The 24,900-nt window shown below is 49.7% G+C and overlaps 1 protein-coding gene across 1 annotated transcript in view; it reads right to left on the reverse strand.

Moving 5' to 3' along the window:
• Positions 1 to 24,900, reverse strand: part of LOC149359229 (uncharacterized) — a 195,680-nt gene that overhangs the window by 81,175 nt on the left and 89,605 nt on the right. The window contains exon 4 of the mRNA XM_089567620.1: positions 18,029 to 18,093. Within this exon, the coding sequence (XP_089423746.1) occupies positions 18,029 to 18,093 (65 nt within the window). The remainder of the gene's footprint in view (positions 1 to 18,028; positions 18,094 to 24,900) is intronic.

Genomic DNA, 24,900 nt, shown 5'->3' on the forward strand with positions numbered 1-24,900 from the left:
CGTGTTCGAGGGGCAGTACCCATTGCTAGAGACACTGAACTCCCTTATTTCTTGCTGTTTCTTTCTTTCACCTGCGACACGTACCTTACCAGGAAGAAAATGACAAAGTGCGGACGTCGTACCTCCGACTTATTATACCGTATTCGTGATGCCTCTTCTCGGCTCTGAGGCTGAGTGACTTCTCTTGTCATTTGTAATCTGTGGTGCAGAGGACGCTTAGTGAAAGCAAGCGAACAAATCCAATCGTGCGCGTGGCAGACATCTACCCCATCTGGGCTACCGTTATTTTATTGGTGGTTGTGGAGGTTCAGGCATCTTACCGGAAGGCCGAAGCGAAAAGCTGTGCATGACCAGCTTTCTCGAGGCCAGCGCCATAGGTAAATTCCACAGACACGCTCTGGACTACAGCGTTCACGTGCTGCAGAGTTGTATCAGAGGCTATGGTATACATTTACGGTATACATTTGGTATACATTTCTTGAAAGCAATACTTATGAAAGGTGATGAATCACAACTTGCACTGAAACGCGATCAATTATACTTCTTATCGTATTCTGCTTTTTAGAAATATATAATAACATACAGCTTTTCAGTTTTAACTGCATAGAGTCAAAGAGCTCGTGTCGCAAAAAATCCGGCGTCGTCATCGGTGCCGTTGACCGTGAGCGAGAAATCCCCGGAAAATTCCTCAGGTAAAGTAACCTTGTGATGTCATCGCAACCTATCCACCTGACTGTGAGCTAACTTCACATCGTGGCAAGTGTCTGTTAAATAAACGACTAATCGCGAAAGGTTGCTCGGGAAGAGCAACCTTGCAGTAGAGCATCGCTGAACCGCTGCACCACTGCACCAGGAGTGGTGTGAGGACTCTCAGGGATCTATGAATGTTTAGTAGAGAATGATCAATTCCGCATATAAGTGCATTAGCCATTATGCAGTCGTGTTATACCCTTAAGGCGGAGCTCAAGTGTTTCCTCCAATTTTTCAAAGCTATGCCGATCTGAAAAAGAGTGACGCATTGAGCCTGAATTCCACTTCTAACCTCCGAAAAGGTCGAGGCCAGAATCTTTGTGGGGCAAGGTACGAAAATGTGCTGCGCCTCTTCTCCTGTTTCTCTTTGCTTTCGTTTTCAGTTGCGGCTTCATTTCGGAGCTAGAAAGTATCCACCAGGAAAGTAGCCTGGCCCTTCAGGCAACAGATAGCAGAGGCAGCGGTTTTCAGTACGCGTCACCGCCAGGCTTTTCCGGCGGCCTCGTATGTGCTTTACCGTTTTTTCCTTCAGAATGCATGCGGCGAAGCGAGATAGAGATGAGTAGCCTTGGTCGCGAAATTGGCTGCTGTGGGCAGCGATAACAAGCTCATTTATTGCGTATATATAGCGTAAAGGAAAAGAAGCAGCCCACAGCAAGCAAACGCAACGTACGTGCGACGAAAATTTCATGCAAATGCATTTTTCGTGTTGCAGTTTTCACCGAAGGGCGTAAGCGCACGCTGCATAAACCTATGAATGCGTGCAGTCCTTTCTTCACTCTTTTTTACGCTCACAGATAATTTTCCCTCACGAAAGAAGTCTGGGTAACTATTTTCGCGCATGAAAGAAATAGTTGGGCGAAAAACTTGTTTCCGAAGGGAAGCAGAAAAAATTCTAGGTGCCGCCTGAACTTAAATGAAAGCACGTTGTCGAAAAGCGTAATTATCACTCCTAATTGTGGTGAAAACTTACGTGAAGGACGCGCTTTATGTTTCGGCGCGACTGCCGTCGAAGGAGCGAAACTTGCGAAGAAACGTAGACGCAAAGGGCGAGCAATGACTAAGCATGTTGCGAAATAAACTTCGTCTAGATGGCGCGGAATAACCTTTCTAAAGAAGATCATATTACTGAACGAAATAAAAAGCAGCATGATATTGCAGTTTTAAATAACCGCTAAATTTAAGGAGTTCTCGCTTTTATCCCAAAGCAATTGGTAAAGTCGCGGGCGCATCTATCTTGCGCAAAAAACAGGTACGCTTTACAGTACCTGACATGTTACCATACTGCACCAACACCTAAAACTCGCAGCACATATCTTTTTCATCGACTATTATTTTCCTTTTTTTTTTTTGGGGGGGGGGGGGGGGAGGGGATGGGGAAGCAGGGGTAGGGGCTGACAACCAAGTGTAACACTGTTCACACCCTTTAAAGGAGTCACGGGGATAGTGTGATATCGCATAGCTCTTATCACATGGATGAACAGGTTCTGATATAGGTTTGCTAGTATGGTGCCCCATACCTTCAACGCAACGTTTGCAACTCTCATATTGAATGGGCCGCCGTGGGCGCTCAGCTGCTGACCCGAAAGACGCGGGTTCGATACTAACCGCAGCGGTCGAATTTCGATGGAGGGGAAATTATACAGGCCCGTGTACTGTGCGATGTCAGTGCACGTTAAAGAACCCCGGGTGGTCGAAATTTCCGGAGCCCTTCACTATGGCCTCCCTGATAGCCTGAGTCGCTTTGGAACGTTAAATTCCAACAAACCAAACCATAATACTGAATGTTGCATTGTCTTCCTTTGGAGCAACTCTCATTTCTGTTCCCACAATGCACCGTCCGCTTTTACGCCACGGCGTCAAGAGTGTGCGAGTGGGAACACGTTACCGGACATCCCTAGAGAATAGGAGCCGTCACCTCACGAGGATTCAGCTGCGCAGCTCAGCATGTACAGTAAAGCCTTTGTCAAAAGTACACAACCCAGGGGGTATGCTTCTAAGCCGTACATTGGGGCTACCTAATGGAGTAGGTTGGACAGAAAATCTTACCTCAATAGATTGTGAAGCTACACGTTGTGGCTCCAAAGCAAAGCTCCAGGTCTCTAACTTCTGACAAAAGGGGCGGCTATCGGGCAGAGCAGGGCCAAGGACGCACCGCTTTGGCTGAAATCTACGGCTGCGTCACCAGCGTCGCATAGCGGCCCAAGAATGGCGCGTCCATTTCGCGCGCCAAGGGGTGCTGGTGTGGAAGCGTCTGCTCTGCCTTCTTCGTGCTTTGCGAGTCGACAAGCTGGCGTACTTCCCGGCGTATGCTACTTCTCTGACAGGTGCCGGCAAGAAGAATTTATTTTTAGGTTTCACCAGGAGCTTGCTGATGCCGGCTGACAAAGTATTCGCGTAAGAAGCGCAAGAAAAATTTGTTTCTTATTTTTTAAGGCGGAAGCCTTTAATGTCTCACCGTTGTAAGCAGGAGTTGTCGACAGAAATGTCACGCTTTTCAATTGGCCGAAACGGTCGTGACGTCACACAGCGCGCGAATTTCAAACGAGGCCAATTGTACTTCAGCTAGTAACCATGCAACCAATAAAAGGGATGGTATAACGATGCTCCAAGTGAGTGAGACTTAGTTCAGTTAATTACTAAATTAACCACATTGGTAAATAAAACCGAGTACGAAATTGGTCGAGTTGGGAATCGAACCAATCGCTGGGATTTTCAGTACCATCTACGAGCACACGCACTGACACATGCCGCCGGCTCTTCTCGTGACTAGTAATGCTTTCGCATTAGAAGCATATCTCCGCCAGCGATGTGCTTTTTTTTGCGCTCTCGCTCGTCCTAAGTATTTCTGTCCTCGATGGTAGATTCTATCTTGATTAAATAAAGCCAATGGCGCATTTTTATGCGGTACCGCTTTGTACCTTGTCACGTATCAAAGGTGCCACTTTCGTAAATCGTAGCCAGGCTGCCTTTACCACTTGTCGTGCTATCCGGAAATTTATCAGTGAGGTAGTTACAGCGTTGGCTCAAGCCACGCGAGTTATCTTCGCAGACGACGAGCGCTGCCGACCGCATCGTCATCGCCCTGTCGCAAGCCCACTCCCGAAGCAGCCAAGTTATTTTTGGCCGAGACGGTACATTGCTAAGGCGGCAAGACGGTACATTGCTAAGGAGCTTTGCTAAGGCGGCAAGTGCCATGAGCTGCAAGATAGGGAAGAGTTTATTGTTTTCCATTAGTTCAGACATCCCTCAATCAAATCTTACTTCTTTGACTGCACATTCCTTATTGTAGCCTAAGGCAGGCGTAGAGACGCTCTGTGGTAGCCCCCACGGAGCGTTGCAGCCTCTGCGTCTGTGGACACGAAAGGAACCCCTCATAGAAAAAATCTTTCTCTCCTTTGGTAACACCATTCAGTCAGATGCGCGATAACTAAAAGAAGAGGTGGCACCTCAAACGCATGTAGTATGAAAAAAGTTCAACATAAATAAACTGCAAACGAAAGAGATCCTACGGCTACAATGTTAGGTAATGTCACGAGGGCACCCCGTCACAAGTGCACAGCTGAGCCCCTTCACACTCTCTTCAACCAAAGTATTTTTCATCTGGAAGGAGAAGTGCCCCGTGTCGCACAAGACTTTCTTTAAGAGAATAAAGTTTAAACAAGTACCTAGCGAAAGGAGATCGAACATCTCTCTCTAAAAGTGAAGGAAGCACTGCCGTTTCCAACCTAGTCTACTTCGGAGTAAGTAAAAAATCTATCTCTTGAATATTTTTTTTCCTTTCTATTGAATCGTCACCATCATCATCAGCTTGACTACGGCCACTGCAGAGCAAACGCCTCTTCCATGTGTCTCCAATTAATCCTGTTCTTTTCCAGTTGCGGCCACCGTATCCACGCAAACTTAATCTCATCCGCCCACCTAACTTTCTGTCGCCCCATGCTACGCTTGCCGTGTCCTGGAATCCACTGCTTTACCCTTAAGGACCAGCGGTTATCTTGCCTTCGCATTACATGCCCTGCCCAAGCCTACTTCTTCCTCTTGATTTAGACTAGGATGTCATCAACCCTCGTTTGTTCCCTCACCCACTCCACCCGCTTCCGATCTCTTAACGTTGCACCTATAATTTTTCATTGCCATAGCTCGTTGTGTTGTCTTTAAGGTGAACACTTTTCGTTAGCTCCACGTTTCTGCCCCATAGCTGAGTACCGGTAAGGTACAGCTGCTCTATGCTTTTGTCTTGAAGGATATTGGTAAACTGCCGTTCATTATATGAGAGAACCTGCCATATGCGCTCCAACCCATTCTTATCCTTCTAGTTATTTCCCTCTTATGATCCGGATCAGCGGTCACTGCCTGCTCTAGGTAGGCAGATTCCCTTACTACTTCTACCTCCTCGCTACCAATTGCGAATTACTGCTTCCCTTGCTAGACTGTTGAACATTACTTTGGTTTTCTGCATGTTGACTTTTAGACCCGCCGTTCTGCTCTGCCTGTCTAACTAATTGATCATGCTTTGCATTTCATGTGCTGAATGACTTAGCAAGGCAGTGTCATCAGCGAATCGCTCATTACTTAAGTATTCTCCATTAATTCTTATCCCAAGCTGTTCCCAATTCGGACATCGGGATACCTCCTGTAAACAGGCGGTGAATAGCATAGGCGAGATCGTGTCTCCCTGCCTGACAGCCTTCCTTACTGGAATTTTATTGCTGACTTCATGGAGGACTTTAGTAGCTGTGTATTCATTGTAGATATTTTCTAATATTTGCACATAACACTGTTCTACGCCCTGATTCCGCAATGCCTGCATAACAGCTGAGGTTTACACTGTGTCAAATGCTTTCTCGTAATCAATGAAGGTCATATATAGGGGTCGGTTATATTCTGCGCATTTCTCTAACACCTTATTGATAGTGTAAGATGTGTACTGGGATGGTTAGAGTACTGTGCGCCGGCGGTAGACACAGAGACACAGGCCTCGTAGACACAGAGGTCGAGCACCACGAGCACACACACACAAAGCGATGGCAATGCCGCCCAACACAACGGTAAGAAGTTCGTCGTCGCCTTCGCTTGAACAGGAACTTCTTCGTCGTTACAACTGCCCCCCGGGGAGAAGAGGAGCCATCCTGGCGACTTACGGCGTAGGTGGGACGGCCGGGTCATAATACGGCTTGAGGCGCTGGACGTGAACAGTCTCGCGTCCGCGCCGGCGAAGATCAGGAGACGGCATCAGCGGTTCCACCACGTAATTAACAGGCGAGGTGCGTTCCACAACTCGGTAGGGGCCGTGAAACTTTGAAAGAAGTTTCGAGGAGAGGCCCGGAGTACTGGATGGAATCCAGAGCCACACGAGGCTACCAGAAGAAAAGTGCGGGGACGTGTGATGGCTGTCGTGGCGGGATTTCCGACGGTATTGGGCCTCAGTTGTGAGAGAACGGGCGATTTGGCGACACTCTTCTGCGTGTCGTGCAGCTTGCGAAATAGGAGTACACTCAGATGCGTCAGGCTGGCATGGGAGAATGGTATCGAGTGGAGCAGAAGGATGACGGCCGTAAAGAAGATAGAACGGTGAGAAGCCGGTAGTCGACTGCGTTGCGGTGTTGTAGGCGTACGTCACATACGGAAGGACGAGATCCCAATTGGAATGGTCTGATGAGACGTATATAGAGAGCATATCACCGAGGGTACGGTTAAATCTTTCTGTAAGGCCGTTAGTTTGCGGGTGATAGGCAGAGCTTGTTCGGTGAATGATGTTGCACTGGCGGAGCAAGGCTTTGACAACTTCCGATAAGAAAACGCGGCCTCTGTCACTCAGCAGTTCGCGCGGTGCGCCGTGGCGAAGAATGAACCGTCGCAAAATGAAGGAGGCTACGTCAGACGCTGAGGCGCATGGAAGGGCGGCGGTTTCTGCATACCTCGTCAAGTGGTCAACGGCGACGATAGCCCAACGGTTACCGGCTGCAGTGTAGGGAAGAGGTCCATACAAATCAATGCCTACGCGGTCGAATGGGCGCGGTGGGCAAGGTAGCGGCTGCAACTCGCCTGCAGAACGGTGAGCAGGGGGCTTGCGACGTTGGCAGGGCAGGCAGGAGCGGATGTGCTTAAGGATGAAGTTATACATTCCGCGCCAGTAGTAACGCAGCCGGATCCGATTGTATGTTTTGAAGACTCCTGCGTGTCCGCATTGTGGGTCAGCGTGGAAATAATCACAGACTTGCGAGCGGAGATGGCGAGGAACAACTAGTAACCACTTGCGACCATCTGCGCTGTAGTTGCGGCGGTAAAGGAGATTGTCACGAATGGCGAAGTGAGAAGCTTGGCGACGGAGAGCGCGTGATGGAGAAGCCGCCGTAGGGTTAGAGAGGAAATCAAGCAGAGACGCAATCCAAGGGTCCATGCGCTGCGCTGAAGGCATGTCGTCGATGTGAAGCAACGGAGGGGAGTCTTCGAGTGTTGAGAGGCCGGCGAGCTCAACCGGAAGGGGGCAGCGAGAAAGGGCGTCGGCATCTTAGTGCTTGCGTCCGGAGCGATAAACTACGCGGGCGTCGTATTCCTGCAGACGAAGAGCCCATCTTGCGAGGCGGCCGGAGAGGTCTTTCAGTGAGGATAACCAGCAAAGCCCATGGTGGTCCGTCACGACGTCAAAGGGACGACCATAGAGATAAGGGCGGAATTTGGTAAGAGCCCAAACGATAGCCAAACACTCTTTTTCCGTTACTGAGTAATTGGACTCTGCCTTCGTCAGGGTGCGGCTTGCATAGGCGACAACGTACTCAGCAAAGCCAGGTTTGCGCTGCGCGAGTACAGCCCCGAGGCCAACACCACTGGCGTCGGTGTGGACCTCGGTAGGGGCCGTCGGGTCGAAATGGCGCAGGATAGGTGGTGCGGTGAGGATGCGGCGTAAGGTATAAAACGCGTTGTCGCATGCGGGTGACCACTGTGAAAAGTCGGAGCTGCTGGATACGAGTTGTGTTAAAGGGGCAGCAATCGATGCAAAGTTGCGAATAAACCTACGAAAGTAGGAACACAGGCCAAGGAATCTGCGCAGTTCTTTGACAGATGTAGGCTTGGGAAAAGCAGCGACCGCACGAAGTTTGGCTGGGTCTGGAGAAACGCCGTCCTTGGAGACAACGTGCCCTAAGATAGTGAGTTTACGAGCGGCAAAACGGCATTTCTTCAAGTTTAGCTGCAAACCGCCCTCAGAAAGGCAGTTCAAGACGTGCCTCAGGCGATGGAGGTGGGTGTCAAAGTCCGCAGAAAAGACGACGATGCACCTTCCATTTTAATCCCCGCAAAATGGTGTCCATCATCCTCTCAAATGTTGCAGGCGCATTACAAAGGCCGAAAGGCATAACTGTAAATTCGTATAGGCCGTCGGGGGTTACAAAAGCGGTTTTGGGGCGATCGGCCACTTCCATGGGGACCTGCCAATATCTGGAACGAAGATCGAGGGAAGAAAATAGTTCGGCCCCTTGCAAACAGTCCAAAGCGTCATCGATGCGCGGAAGAGGGTAGACATCCTTCCGCGTAATCTTATTAAGGCGGCGGTAGTCGACACAAAATCGGATGGAGCCGTCTTTCTTCTTGACCAGCACAACAGGCGAAGCCCAAGGGCTACTGGAGGGCTGGATCACGCCGTCTTGGAGCATTTTATCAACTTGCTCTTCGATAGCATGGCGCTCGGTGGCAGATACACGATAGGGGCGCTGCCGCACTGGTGCGTGGTTGCCGGTGTCGGTACGATGGGTGACCGTTGAAGTTTGGCCCAAGGAACTCCGATGACAGTCGAAGGAGGAGCGGAACTGGTGAAGGAGGTTAAGAAGCTGCGTCCGTTGCGGGGAAGGAAGATCGGTGGCGATAGAGCGAAGGAAGAGGTCTGTAGCGGAGGAATCAGGCGCAGAAGATGGAGGGCTGAGCGCAGTCATGGCTAGATGAGGCGAATCGGCGGGGTCCTCACAGGTGAGAATGGACGCAATAGATTGTACACTGCCGAGACATTCGCCATGGCGCAAAGCAGTAGGGAAGGAAAACGGGTTAAAGACCCATAGCACGGAGAGGCCAGCAGAAATAGTGAGCACAGCGTAGGGCAGCGGGAGGGACTTGCGGCGCAGGAAAGTGCAGGCCGGCGTGAAGAGAACAACGTCATCACAAACAGAGTCACAAGAGATGCTTACAAGCGCAGTGGAGCTGGGAGGAAGGACGATGTCTTCGGTGACGACGGCTTTAGCGCAGGGAACAGAAGGAGCAGCCTCTGGCGAGACATTAGGCAAAGCGGAGAACCCAACTTCTGCGCGAGCGCAGTCGATGACAGCTTCGTGACGCGACAGGAAATCCCACCCTAAAATTAACGAATGTGAGCAAGAAGGCAGCACGACGAACTCGATGTAGTATAGTTTGTCCTGGATTCGAACTCGAGCGGTGCATGCTGCTAACGGCGTAATCGGCTGTGCGCTGGCCGTGCGCAGCGTTAGTCCCGAAACTGGCGTCTTAACTTTCTTTAAAGAAGTACATAACTTTTCGTCCATTACCGAAATCGCTGCACCGGTGTCTATCAGAGCCATCACAGACACGCCCTCAACAAAAAGATCAATAAGATTCGCAGGTGATCGATGAGGTCTTCGAAATTTCGACGGGGGCGCAGTTCTTGCCTCCGGAACTGCGGCGCCTAGTTAGTTTTCCTGCTGAGAAGAATCAGGGCGACGTCGCATGGGGGAGATAGAGCGGCGTCGTGGCGAAGGGGAGCGGCGGCTGGAGAGGGCTGAACGATCAGGGGAGTAAGGACGACTTGGCGTTTGGTCGACAGCCTCAGAATATTGACGGGTTGGAGGCCAGTACCCCGAAGACTGCGCGCGTGGTGCTGGCGCTTGTAGATGGCGACGGCAGTAGCGCGCGACGTGGCCAGGCACTCCGCAAGTGTAGCATACAGGACGGTTGTCACTCGTGCGCCACGGATTGCTTGCTCTTCGAGCTGGTCGCAGGGAAGGTGAAGACGCTTGCACAGGCACGTACATTGTAGGATAGGACGACGGCGGGGGCTGTACTAGAACGTCGGCGTAAGTCCGAGGACCGGCTACAGGTCTTGGGGCGACGTCGGCGCAAGGCATGGGACTGGTGACAGACCTTGGAGCAGCATCGGCGTAAATCAAGGGTGTGGTGACAGGTGGCGGAGGATGGAAGGATGGAAGCGCCTCAGTAACCTGGTGTTGTATGGCCTGTCGAAGAGCCGGGGCCAAATGAGGCGGCGCCTGTTGAGGGCTAGGCAGAAGAGAAAGTTGCCGAGCTACCTCTTCACGGACGAAATCTTTGATTTGCTGCAGCATAGAGGTGTTGTCAGCTGCAGGCGCCAGTCCAGAAAGCGATTCAACCTGGGCTTGGTGTTGCCGAGTCAGTAATCGCTGTTAGCGCAGCTCCTCGAAGCTCTGGCAGAGCGTGAATACATCCTTAACGGTGCGCAAGTCGCGGGCCAATAGCATCTGAAAGGCATCATCGTCGATACCTTTCAAGATGTGTTTTATCTTGTCGGCTTCGGACATGTTCGCATTGACACGTTTGCATAAGTCAATGACTTCTTCTATATAGCTGGTGAAGCTTTCGCCGACGTGCTGCGAGCGTTCACGCAAACGCTGTTCAGCCCGAAGTTTACGGACAGTGGGGCGACCAAAGACTCCGGCAAGCTTCGTTTTGAAGGCCGCCCATGTTCGGATGTCTCCCTCATGGTTCCGATACCAGAGGTTAGCGACCCCCGTTAGATAAAAAAATTACGTTGTTCAGCTTCGTATCGTCGTCCCATCTATTGTACAGGCTCACCCGTTCGTATGACGCGAGCCAGTCTTCCACGTCATTCTCATCGGCTCCGCTGAAGAGTGCCGGATCTCGCTGGCGAAGGGAGCCGGCGCAGAGGAGAGCTGGTCCCGTTTGCACAGATTGGGTTTGGGCGTCTTCTGGCATTTCAAGAGTGGGAAGAGTGCGGTTACGCAGCTCCACGATGGAGATTTCTACCCCGCACCTCCACCAAATGTAAGATGGGTACTGGGATGGTTAGAGTACTGTGCGCCGGCGGTAGACACAGAGACACAGGCCTCGTAGACACAGAGGTCGAGCACCACGAGCACACACACACAAAGCGATGGCAATGCCGCCCAACACAACGGTAAGAAGTTCGTCGTCGTCTTCGCTTGAACAGGAACTTCTTCGTCGTTACAATAGTATGAATATGGTCGATTGTCGAGTATCCTTAACGAAAGCCTGCCTGATTTTTCACGCAGGCTTTCTATTGATTATGTTAGGTTTTATAGCATACAGTAAGTATTTCAGCTCGGTTGGTTATGCTTAATTCCACCGACTGCACTATGCTCTCAAACAACGCGCTTGGCGGCTTGCCTTGATTATGCCATTTTGGTTTGTAGATCTCCGATGATCGACACATTCGAGCAGCCTGCACAGCGTCCCCTAGCGAAGCATCATAGTGGAGATCTCGCAGACTTGCAATTCATTGCGTAGGAATTGCATAACGCCGAACACGGTGTCCAGCAGAGAGGTCAAAAACGTTCTCTTGAGAACATGCTCGTAGTTTTCTGCGAAATTATGTTGTTTTTTTTTAGATGATATGTGTAGATAATTGCATTTTGTCAGAAAACAAAGAAGCATCAAAACATTTCAATTGTTTTGATTGTGTGTTTGTACTAAATGAACCGCGCATAATGAGCTCTGGCACCTGTTCAGAGAAACTCGTTATAGGCCCTGTGACATGGAGGCCACTCCTTTGGGGCGAAACTCCCTTGAGCTTCTTTGCGTCACTGAATTTCAAAGGTGCTCCGAGTCGGCCATGTGTTAAGGGTATAAAACTGCCTCAGTCATAGGGCACATCTCTTGCAGCAGTTGTTACAAATTAAAAAAAGAATTAAGAACATCTTAAATGACTCCTCTGCAAACGCCTGTGATACCTCCATTTGGTCCTGCCGGATTTCTAATGTTTAAAACAAAGGGACTAAAGAAAGAAGCACTTTGTTAAAGCACAACTATGAAGGTGACTAGAGAAATGTAGGGCTTTGTTGGTTCGTGACTGAGAGAAAAAACGTAGCACCAAAAGGACAACGGCTGAGAGGCGCTGTGTGTGTCTGTCTCTCTCAGGCCCTGTCTTTTCTGCGCTGTTTTTTCTCTGAATGACTACAGATTTTCACTTTTTCTCGTTTTTTTTAAGAAATGCCTAACTTTTATGTCATTTTCATATTTCTTGCGTCCACTTTTCATTTTTCCCCGCTTTGACTCAAGGCGAAATCTACGGAAGAAAGGGCGAATAGCGCAACAAAGGCGGGACACACAGAAGACAGGATATTCCATAATAAACCCCTTTTTAACCATTTAACGCGCCGCCAAGTCCATGTTATGCTAATGCTCACATTTCTTCTGGAACGAAATGATTTATTGCGAACATAAAAGTACAGGCTGCTTTGCCGCGAACACAGAAACGCACGTTCCTGCATTACACGTGCTAGTCTTTCTCCCTGCAAGAAGTCAGAGCGGCACGAGGCGCCGAAGCTGGGTTTTGCGTCGACCATACCAGCGCTCGAGGATCGTGTATAGTTTATGCTGCGAACGACGACAAAGACCAGAGACGAGGAAGAAACGCGGTGCCGCTCCGCAGATTGCTCGCGACATCCGGCTCACTCATATTTTAGCACATCGACGCGTTTGCGCTGTAAGCCGGCGCGCCAGTAAGCTTCCACAACCCCAACCGCTAGAATTCCGAGAGCTGGAAACTGCAAAGGTGCAAAATACCGAAGGGCAGATATTTAGCAAAAAGGCCGGTATTTCGACCTACGCTTCTTACTAGTGTTCCCGAGGAAGGTCATAGGATGCGACGTGCTGAGAATTCGTAAAACGAGTGCTCTTTGTTTCTTTAGTTTTAAGTGGTTTCTGTTCTGCTTGCTGCTTTTCTAATGCTGGTCATAATGTATTTCTTCCGATGTCCTTCAAGTTGTGAGTTTGTTTCGTGAGGGCGGCAGAATTTATTGGCAGAAAGTATGCCACGAAGTATCTGCGCATGGTGGGGGCAAGAAAATAGTAAGCTTACGCTGCTCAATATTCTTCACGAGGGCGCCGTTGTGTTTTTCTTCTTTGCGTCCTTCTCCTGTATGTCGCACCTGTGTCCTTCTCTACTGGTTGTTGAGTTTTCAGCGCGTGTGTCGTTCTTCTATACCTCGTCCTGTGTTTGCGCTGTTCGTTATCGTCAATACTCTTCCTAGAGCCTCTCCGTCATACCAATTATCGAAACGCAAGTACGTTTGTTTCCCTACTCCCTAGCAATCTTGCGGGGCAGTGGAAAGGTGGCAGGAGGGTGGTGCTGCTGCAAGGCAACTGGCTTTCTCACTGCGTCTTTGAATTGGATATCGCCCACTGCTGGTTTAGCATCTCGTGAGTGGAGGCTGGAGGTGGGTGGGATAAGGTTTCTTGGAGGTAGAGTTGGCTGCACGGGTAGCGGATGACGCTTGTGCAGGGTTAAGGTGGGCGGCGGTGCGGGAGGTGGATCGAGGGTGGCGTTGTATGGTGCTTCTCGAGGGTGGAGGTCGAGGAATAAGAGAGCGGCCTCCTAGCTTGGGACGGAGGCTTCACTTCGCCAGACACTATCCCGAAGGGGCTATAGTATACGTTAGCATGCCTTCGCAGTAAAACTTTGTCAACTGTTTACTCTCTGCTCGCGCTATAATCTGTGAAAGCTGTCACTCTGTAGCTGCATCTCTCATGGCAATGGCCAGGACTTTCAGTGAAGTTTAAGACCTACAGATTTTTTGGAAACCTAAACACTATGATCGCAACAGGCCCGCGGTTACGTGCCCAGGGCTAATCACGCAGGCGGCGCTGGTGACGTGAGAGACGACAGTTCACGTGACCAAGGGTGGAATTACGGCAAGATGAAATCACAAATTTGTCAAAAACAGATCAATTAGCTTTGCTACTATTCGTCGGCCGTGACCGGCGGCCATATTGCTTTTTGCGTCATGGGCGGCTGCAGATGTCCCGGATGGGGCAGAAGTGGTGACGTTGCACACCTGATTAGGCAGACCCAAATTGATTGTTTTTTTGTGGTCGCCTCGAGGCGGTCAATTTGACCGCTGTGTTTGTAAAGAAAACGGCGATGGTGCATGTGGCGATACAACTAAGGCGGCTGCGCCAGCGCGGGCAACGGCGAAGGAGGGCGCACGAAGACGTGTTTGACTTGCCGAACGAGCTGTTTCGACACCTTTTTGGACTAGAGAAGCTCACCGATTAACTGGGAGGTGTGCGTGCGAGCGCGCTGCCGCTGCGGCGGCAGGTTCTGTGTGCAGTGTTTCGTTGCCACTGGCAGCTTTCAGGCTGCGTCGGCCTCGTACAGCCGACAAGTGCTTACACCCGTGCACACATCAGAAACAAGCGCTCACACCAGCTGCCACTCCACGGGCAGGGCACGTGCCAGCTCATTTCCCAGTTCTTCGGTCACTGCACACTCTCCTTCGCGAGTCGAAACAGGTGTCCAAGGAGCTCCGGCAAGTTTCATCGTGTACCCCCCTTCGCCGCTGCTCGTGTCGACCCGCCTGTCTCTTCTCGGCCATCACCTTGTGGTGTATTCCTGGAAGTGTTGATGTGGACACCACCTGCGTGTGTGTGCGTGCGAGCGTGCGTGTGTGAGCGTGCGAGCGTGCGTGTGTGAGCGTGCGTGTGCGCGCGTGTGTGCGCGTGTGTGTGCGTGTGCGTGCGTGCGAGCGTGCGTGCGTGCGAGCGTGCGTGCGTGCGTGCGTGCGTGCGAGCGTGCGAGCGTGCGAGCGTGCGAGCGTGCGTGCGTGCGTGCGTGTGCGCGTGCGCGTGCGCGCGTGTGCGTGTGCGTGTACGTGTGCGTGTGCGTCTGTGTGTGCGTGTGCGTGTGCGTGTGTGCGTGCGTGCGTGTGTGTGTGTGTGTGTGTGTGTGTGTGTGTGTGTGTGTGTGTGTGTGTGTGTGTGTGTGTGTGTGTGTGTGTGTGTGTGTGTGAATTAAGTGGTTCAGTGCAACAAGGCAAACAAACCTCCCTCTCCACTGCCACTCCCTTGCAGCCTGGAACTGTTGCTGGTGGCCACCACCTATGTGTGTGCATGTGTGTGGCAGTACATAAATAAAGTGATGTTTTTTGAGAATGGAAGGCCACACGCATACATTGTTTAGCAACCCATCTATTCAGCATGCACATTTAATCGGTTTGGCGCAGCACGACTCACATCTGGAACAAGCAGCGCACGTTCTGCATGTAATAAAATAGCCATTGATTGAACACACTAAGACTTGCCACGTGATGCACAACTTGAAACGACAGAAAAGAACAGTTAGTCAATGTCTAGAGGCCTACACGGTGGTAAGTATCACAGGTCTGGCACTTGCTTCATAAGCAGAAAAGCTACATTCGCACATCATACACTCTAAAAAAAAAGGTAGTTGAGGTTACTACATTTTAGGGTAGTAACGACTGTCACATATATGACTACCTAGGTAGTAACTGTACGTAGTAACTGCAAGGTAGTAACGTTTACTACCTCTCAGTAACTGTACGTAGTAACTGCGAGGTTGTAACATTTACTACCTCTCGAGAGAAAACATCTTAAGAAATAATCTAATGACTTTTGACATTATAATCGTATGCATATAAGATAGTAATAGTGCAAAATAAGAGCAAAAACAACTAGAGCAAAAACAAAAAAAAGAAAAAAAGTACCTGCTTTCAGGAGGATTCGAACCGCGGACCTTTGCCTTTCTATGTTGAAGTCGTTCCTATACTCTCTATCCTACCACGCTAACCACTACGCCACGCCACCAGACGTTAACTTGTCAACTTATGTGCCGTGATATGTGCAGCCACAGTTGTTTCTTGTTCTTTTCATTGCGTGTAAATGTAGCAGCAGCATCTACATTCTCGCACGGGACAACAATGTTGTTGAGAAGGACCTTTCAGTGGCTGATGGCCAATGACATAAGGAAATCTTCTGTGTTAACGAAACAGAGTCTCTGCTGAGATTTTTTGTCGAAAGACATGAATACCTGACTTCGTGGTGACTTTCTTATGTGTCACAAGGAGTGCATGAACATGACATCAGAAACTCAACGCCCATTTTTGTGCATCTTGTAGTAAACCAGAAGGAAAAATGAGCACAAGTCAGGCACAATAGCTTGGGGTTGGTGAAAAAGTGCAATTAAGAAATCAAACTAAAGAGTGGAACACATACGCGCTGCGTATATTGTATTGAAAACAAAAAACAGCACTCGCAATTTTGTTAGATTTGCTGCCAATTAGGAAACCCTTTTCATTATATAAAAACATGGGGCATTGAGTAGCAATGTCACCGGGAATGTTAGTATACGTACATGTGCATATTCCGATCATCCATTTCCAGATCAAGGTAGTAATGGATACTACAAGGGTTATAATGAGGTAGTACAAGAGTAGTAACTGCCAAAAAAACGTAGTAACAGCAGAAGTTACTACCTTGTTACTACTTAATTTTCTTTCCAGTAGTAACAAGGTCGTAGCAACATAGTACATAGGTAGTAGGGGTTAAAAAATGGTTGTAACAGCAGCCGTTACTACGTTTTCACTACCTTTTTTTCTAAGAGTGTAGTGTTAAAACATGGTACACAACTCAAGCAAAGTTCAACTGCTGCATGGGACAGTGGCCATAATGGATTTAGCAAGGCTAGGAAAACCTGTGCATTGCACAAAGCATTTACATATCACAGATGATGAAGCATGAAGGTGTGTGACTAGTTCAGTGCAATGATTGTTGCATGGCTACATACTGGCCATGACGGGCGTGTTTGCCAATAGGCAAAACGCAGACTGCACCAGTAAGCTGTGATGTCAGTGCACCTTAGTTTTAATTAATCCGGAGCCCTGCACTACACACCATCTCTGATAGGTAGCACGTTGCTTCGGGATGTTAGAAAGCCACAAAAACAGCCAACAAATCCTTATACATATACATGTAGCTGTAAACATCACAGATGCAGGGTTACACAATAAATCTACGCCTGCCAGAAGGTAAAAATAAAAAAAAAACATGCGAACAACAGGGTTATATACAGCACATTTTCTATACACCTTGCACAATGTGGGAAAAAAAGCAAAGAACGAGAAAACATCCCGTAGCTTCTCCACCTGGAAGAAAGCAACTAAAACAAGAGGTTTGGTTTATGGTTTATGGGGTTTAACGTCCCAAAGCGACTGAGGCTATGAGAGACGCCGTAGTGGAGGGCTCCGGAAGTTTCGACCACCTGGGGTTCTTTAACGTGCACTGACATCGCACAGTACACGGGCCTCGAATTTCTCCTCCAAAGAAATTCAACCGCCGCGGCCGGGATCGAACCCACGTCTTTCGGGCCAGCAGCCGAGCACCATAGCCACTGAGCCACCGCGGCGGCTAAAACAAGAGGAATAAAGGGCAGCGCCTCGCCGAAGCTGGAAGCAAAAAAGAATATACACCTTCTGTGGCTGGCAGAAAACAATGAAAAAATAAGATATTTAAGACGATGCGTCCAGCAGCTGTATGTGGTTGCGGAACAGCAGAGTCAGACGCTGTCGCGTTCCACTCCTAGAGGCGAAGCTTATCTTAACCACACTCAGTGAGACAAGCAGCAACACTGCGCTTAAGGCTTTCGCTTCACTGCACTTTAGGTCAACAAAGTGCTCCCCTGAATTTTTATTTATTTATCTTGTCTGACTATAAAAATTAATTAGACTAATTTCTTAACTTTTATTACTTAATTAGGCATTAATTATCATGCAATTATCATAGAATGCCTTAAATCGCTTTCTGATATCGATTAAGTAATGATTTTCATATGCCCATATAATTCAAGTAACCGAAACGCGGACATATCTGCCGACACATCTGCCGACACGGCTGCTAACGACAGTATGAGGCATTAAAGGCTTTCACCTTAAAAGGTAGCATTTCATCAGCAAATACCAGTCGGGAGATTAGTCCGTGTCGCATATTTTGGGTAAGGCCTTTTATTAATCACTGAGACTACTGCGACTCTAGGTCACGGGCACCATGCAAAACGCGTCTCGTCTCCTTAAGCAGTTGCGACTGCTCGGGCTCTAAAAGAAACGGACGGGTGGTTCGTGTTTCCTGGTTTCACTACGGTGTGGTTTCGTCACTTGTTGATCGTCCTCTAATGACGCCGAAAATTACGCGCTTTGCTAAGGTCGCTCGCTTCAGGTGACAGAGGCCGCTTGGCGATGGCAATTATCAATCGGCGTGGACGCCTTACCGGTGCTTGAGGGTGGCGCAGGAGAGCGGTCCGGAGCCCGAAGTTCTGGTGTGCTCCATCCGTTCCTGCACGGCAGACAGCAGCCGAAAAACAAATATGCTTCATGGAGTCATTGAACGAAGGAGCGTTCAATTCACGGTTTCCGTCGAATTTGTGTTGCCGAAAAGAAGAGGTACACATTTAAGATCAGAAATTCTGAAAGACACAGGCGCTATAACTAATGTAGGCGTGGCTACTGAGCTCAGGTGGTCGACGAAAAGTGGAACCATAGTTCAACGATCCGCCCACAATCAATGGAAGGAACCGCAGCCTCTATCGACGATGGCGGCCTTCTGGAAGAGCCTGAATTCATCGGGAAGGCAGGCCACCTATTTACCTGCCAGCTTCAAAGCCGCACTGTGTAATTACGAAGGCCGCTGCACTTATACGCCCACATGCCGCTGCATGTGGGCGTATAAAAGGGGGCGCAGGCCGAACGGAGGCGTTGACAAGAAACGCCCATCTGCTGCGCTCGTCTGATGGAGCTGTAAGCGCGTATCTTTGCACAGCGTGAAGAAATAAAGGTGAGACCTTTCGCGGGACCGCTGCCAGCGCCCATGCGTGGCATTTCTCTTTTTGCATAGAAGCTGTTAGTAGAGTGCCTCGATGCGCCAGCGCTGCATTGAGGTTGGACACGCTGCTCTCTCTGGTTTATGTTGGGGCTATGTTGACTGCATAGACAGCAATGCGGAGGCAGACCATTTTCAAGCAAAATTTGCTCTTACTGCGCAGAATTCTGCACTTTTGGTGCGGTGGTATCATAGAATGTTGATAAAGTTAATTGCAGTAAGTTACAAAAAATGCGCTAATATTTTTGAGCCCATGGTTGGTTGGTTGGTTGGTTGGTTTATGGGGTTTAACGTCCCAAAGCGACTAAGGCTATGAGAGACGCCGTAGTGGAGGGCTCCGGAAATTTCGACCACCTGGGGTTCTTTAACGTGCACTGACATCGCACAGTACACGGGCCTCTAGAATTTCTCCTCCAAAGAAATTCTAGCCGCCGCGGCCGGGATCGAACCCGCGTCTGTTGGGTTAGCAGCCGAGCACCATAGCCACTGAGCCACCGCGGCGGCTGAGCCCATGGTTCCAGAAACTCGGTGACATGTTTAAAGTCGGTATCAACTGCAGCGAATGTAGCATTACGAGTACACTTTCAGCCTTCACGATGACTGATTTCGAGTAGCAACAAGGCTGTACCGATGCACCCCCTCCCTAATGGTTTTAAAAAAGGCGCAAGTAATATCATTGCAGTCATATCAGACATCTGAGGCGTCAATTCTGGATTTAGCCTCGATGATTACTTTGATGATTTTACTCTAAGCCAAGGCTTTAAACAAAATTTTTTTGGAGGGTGAAGGTAGGCGGAGGAGAACAGCAGCACTTTGGCGCCACGGTAACGGCGAAATTCGTCACGCGTGTTTTCAAACCCCATGTTCTGAAGTTAAATAAGCATGACATAGACGGGAAGAAAGAAAGAAATGCAGCACAGAGGGCAGTGTCACAGCAGGTAAGAGTGCCTCGCAGTGCGTGGTAACTCTTTGGCTGGTTAACGCAGAGGCATCATATTTTAAACAGCTCTTTATCGTTTTGCGCTTGCTCCCCCGCCGGATCCCTCCACGCTTGTTCAACGCTGCTTCCAGGCGCCCGCTGTGGCTTGATAACCTATAATGCTGCTTCCAAGCAGTTATAACAATCATCAAGGCTGGCATCTGCACTTGCCTATAGCCGCCTGCCCCTGAACTTCGCGGCGTTGTTGCGAGCTGCGAGCGGCAAACGCAGATTTAAGGTCTGGTGTTAAATTAATAAAACCTGTGTTGCTACTGCAAAAGAGACAAGAAGAAGCTGTACATATCCTTTCGACTTCGCACCCGCTTTCACTGCGTTCTCAGGTAAGCATTGCATGGATGGACCGGTTCAGGCAGCGGACATAAAGCGTGCCCATAAGCAAGCTTAAATAAAATACTCTGCTGTGTTCAACGTTGCACCAACGCCTATTTCGATGCAACAGACGTTTCGCCGCTCCTTTCTTTCACGCTTTATACACGACCCTTTGTGAACAGGCGGCAATATCGGCTGCTGAAAACACTCTAAAGCACCATAAACTGTCTTAAGACCTTAAAAAACGACCACTGCTAAATGATAAGGCACCTTGCTCCACTGCCCCGTGGCTACTTTCAAAGCCACCCGGCCGCGCCAGCAGCCACAAGTTACCGGGTGCCGGCGATGGTGGCGCTGCTGTGGCACCGCCTGAGCATTGCAGTCTGCTCATAACGGCGTTATTCGAAAATTTGATCAAGCAGTGTGCGTATGACGCGCAGCGTTATCGTGGCAACGTTCACTCGATGCCTCCCGACGGCGTATCTGCGCGATCTTCTATCCTCGTCGAGCGCGCTGCCGGTGGTGAGTGGTCTTTCTGCCCAGCACAGAGGTACCACGCTGGACGGCGTCGAATGCACGGTGCCGCGACGACGACTTCAAAAGACTTCAAAAAGAGAGCCTGTTCAGTCTTAGACGCCCTCACCCTTCCCCACCCGCGAACCGAAGCACTTGGGCATGCTGTATCTTTAGATACCACAGCAGAGCTAATTCATGCTTCTTCATTTCTCTCAAAGATAATCGTTAAAAACAGCTAAGAGGTCAACATCAGCCAAAATACTCCCGAAGGTATTGCAAAAGTTCCCCAAGTAATAAAACACATTTTGCTTCGCTTTTTTTATGCTAGTCCTGCATGTGTCTCGACATAAAAGAAGTAAATTCTGCTTGTTAGCTCACCGTAACGTCTCTTGCTTATTGAGCGTGTTCGACTCTTGTTAGGGCGCACCATCTGCGCCCCATACGGGCAATTAAACGCGGTTGCCCGAAGTTTAATTACGCTTCGCCTCACTGCACCGCTGGACAGGACCTGATATAAAAATGCTCGCCAGAGAGCTCAGATAGAACGAACACTAGAGAAAAAGGAGAGGTGCGGTTTCCTGATAAACTGTTAACGGGGTAAGTGAATGCAGGCCCCGCTGAAGCATATTTTTCTCTTCTCGTCTATTTTTTTACTGGCACCCAGTCTAACAGCAAGGCTTGCGCTCTTGCCCTCTCCCCTGTGAAGTAATTACGCTCACTAGCCGCTGCAGTAAGCCCACTCTTTCGACTGGGCGCTGAGCATTGGATCTTCGCTCTCCTGCCCGACGCCCAGTGCGCACGGACGAAGCCTGCAGTCGGGCATTGTTCGCGCTTCTTTGGAGCGCCAGCTGGGAACGCAGTTGCGTATCGGCTCATCCTCGGTATTATACCTGACAGCCGCGGACAGATCGATTCATGGAACATGTATTGACGCTTGCCGAGACTCAGCGACCAGCCAAAACATAAACAGCAGAAAAGCGTGGCGTCATTTGCGGTTACAGCGTAATTGAAGATATCGAATGGGAGAGGGGCTGGCAGGAGATGCGCGGAGAGGTGCCTTTCTTGGCCTTTTCTTCATTTGTTTCCCAGCACTCTCCTAGAGGGCACAAGTCTATGTCTTACTCGTGGTGCAAATAAATCTTTAATTAGTTGAGTGGCTTTCCCTCTTGGTTCCCTCCACGGTGGTTTCTGCGCTGGCAGGCTCTGGCATGGCTTACCTCTGAAGGAAATCAACCTCGAAACACTTCTCTTCCTTCCCCGTCCTCATTTCCACCGACTTAGCTTGGTTTGAGCGCGTGCTTCGTATGCGGGGGGGGTATGCCTATCCCCGTCCTCGCTTTCTCAGGGTTGGAATGATTGGGAAACGGGTCTGCGATCTCACTTTGTGTATACCAGAGGGCCTAGGATCGTGGCGAGTCTTGACCAAAGACGCCTTTGCGGCAGCACGTTCCCTGAAGTGAGTGGTAGACAGTGGTGAGGTTGAAGGCGATGCCTGTGGATGGTATAGCCGTATTCGATGAGGTGAGACAGTGCAGAAAGCACCGGCTGAGGTGAATGCGACGCACGAGCGTGCTATGACGCCTCGAGGGAAACAGGGGCCTAGGCGGATGGCATGCCTGTCACGGTGGCATAGGCGCTGGCGCCAAAGATGCAGCGAATGGCGCAGCGCGGTTCTAATGAAGCGTGCTGGGCAGTTGTGCGGTGCTGTGGCGTTACAGCATGGCTGACGACAAGTGTGGAGCTCACAAGAGAACGTCCGACGAGAGTGGCGCAGGAGGCGACGGGGCCTCTTTTAGCCATGAACCAACTGAAGATATGGACGTGCAGTGGTTGGAGGTGGCGGCGCTAGAACAGACGCGGGGTCATGCGAGCAGGGCTGAGGAGGAGCTGCTACCTGCTTGCAGCCACAGCACTGTCCGATGCCGAGAGATGTGGCACACTGCTAGCAGCGGGGTGGATGGGGAAATTCTTACTTCAAGCCATGGAATAGGCATACGTATGCTCTCTCTTAGTGTGAAGGAAACGGCGAATCTGGGAGGATACGCCGTTGGCGTGTAGCTGGGCCTCCACTAGAGCGAACAATCCAGTCGGGCAGGAATGGCCTCAGTTGTGTACCAGCTGGATGGGGGCGCAGTCGGGTGCTGCTGGTCCATGGCGAGGGCTGCGTTGCGCTGGCGCAGGCGCTTCTAAGCGGTTTGCAGGAGGAACGCAGAGTGAATAGAACTTTGCTGTGAAATAGGCTGGTAGCGTTTAAGTGCGCAAGCAGTCTGTATTTAGGGGGCATCGAACAGCTCTGCTGTATCGTGCAGGAAATGAACCACGCTTCCAAAAAATATAGTTCACATAAATACCCACTTCCGCCAACTTGCGTCTGTGTGGTTGTACACTGAATATAACAAAACTCAGGCAGGTTGACTAGATGAGTTATAAACTGACATTGTATGGACTGAGCGAGCTGATTGCAATAATACCAACACGTCATCGACCTGAAGTAAGCCAATAGGCTGGTAATAAACACCTTACCAGAAAGTTCACCCAAGCTACCTCAACGCAGCGATGGCCGCCTAATTTCAGAACTGGGCGAAGTGGGTTGTGACTAATTAAAACCTACCGGGAAAAAGCACGAATAGTCTGCTGCAGTGTCACAATGAACTGCACAGATATTTTGCGCCGATTCAGCACGTTACCCCTGACTACAAAAACGAAGAAAGAGCTAGTGTATATAATGTTGTAGCGTTAACACATGCCATAAAACCATGGCCGGAGTCTTTGAACATTTCTCCGCATTAACTCTCGCTGCCCGGCGTGACATGGCTCTTCGAAGCGACATGCGGCGTCAGACATTTGCATCAACTGATCATTTTCTAAGCATATTTTTCGATCCTACACTGACACCGAGAGCGTTTATGTCGTTTGCTTCATTTCGAACTTCTTTCCTCTGCTTCGCAAATAGATCACCTGAGCAAAGTCACTTTCTCACGTGCATAACGCGCAGATGGTGCGTTAGTTAGCGGCACTAATAACCCTTCGCTGCGCTCGCTTCCTAGTTCCAAATTGCAAGTCTTGCACATTTGAAAACATTTTTATTGTGACCCTCGCGTTCGTGGGTGTATAAATTTTAAGATGCTATTTGTAATGGCAAAGCGCTGCTCGAACTTTCAATCTAGCCATCAGCACGTGCCACCTGCTCACACATTTGTACAAAGGAATGTAGTCAGTAATTACTTTTCACTTCCTCGCCTCCTTCATGAAGGCTGTTCCAATGGCGCAAGTCTATCTGCACAAAAGCGAGATCCTGTACAATTGCTTCCTTCCACTGCTCCTTTGTCCGCTTGGAGCCGTTGTTAAAGCACTGAGTGGATTACTCTATTGTCGGGTGCCATTACCACCAAAGTGAACAAAGCCCGATGTTGCATTGAGATAACGACTCAGGTAAGACGGCGCTTAGGCCATTTTGCACCGCTCATCTCCCAGGTGCCCTGGCTCTTCGTTGCCTCACCTTACGCCATCAGAAATGTTATGGAAACTAGGGACAGCAGTCTGAATGTAGGACATGCTGCAAGAAATGAATCGTGCGATTTCTGATCGCACTCACATCAGCGGGGACGTTTATTTGCTTTTTTTCACGTTCCCACTGATTATCCAATTTCCGCTTGATATCGCAGAAAAGACCTCCGCTGGCAGAGGAAGTTCGCAGAGGGTGCTTCATCGGCTCATTACGTGCTCCGGCGGTAGTTCTCCGCGATCGCTGCTTCACTTGGACTCTGCCTTTACACTTTTTTGGTGCCTTCCGCTTGCGCCTGCGTGCGAATGCGTGCGTCTGCGGCTGCGTGCGTGACAGTGTGCGCACCGTACGCTTTTCGCCGCGTTATTTCTCTAAAAATTGTTAGAAGTTTAATTATTAGAAGTTTAAGGCGGGATTTAAGTCACTGGTGACCGTCAGATTTATTGGTTTGGCAGCTCGTAGCCTGCCGGGCCCCCACACTTCTCGCCGTCTTCTGCTTCGAGCCGTTCGGCTCAGCGTCGTCACTACAGAAGCCTCCCAGTTTCAGCCCATCCCATGCTGCCTGTGTTTAGTTCGTAGTGTGCCAGTGGGTTTTAATGACGCATAGCCCACCGGCAAAAGCCTCGTCAGGAGACACGCCGTCGCTTTTTGGCACGCCTCATGAATACACTGTACTATGCATATATGGCCGAATCAAATACTGAAATGAAGCGAAAAATAAAAATGCATCCCTCGATAACGTATTTTCTAAACAGCTTTGAAGACAAAACCATGGCGCAAGCATTAAATATTACGCTCAGCCATAGTGTACTCCTCAGCGCTTTCAAAAGCAGAAGACAGCAGTCTTGTGTGCGGGTATCGTGCTGGGATGCTTGGTGCAGCAAAACTAACCGCCAATAAAACACAAAAAAAATAAAATAAAGAAAATTAGTAC

This window comes from Amblyomma mixtum, chromosome 2, assembly GCF_055824585.1.
Source record: "Amblyomma mixtum isolate Tamu chromosome 2, ASM5582458v1, whole genome shotgun sequence".
Classification (NCBI taxonomy): domain Eukaryota; kingdom Metazoa; phylum Arthropoda; class Arachnida; order Ixodida; family Ixodidae; genus Amblyomma; species Amblyomma mixtum.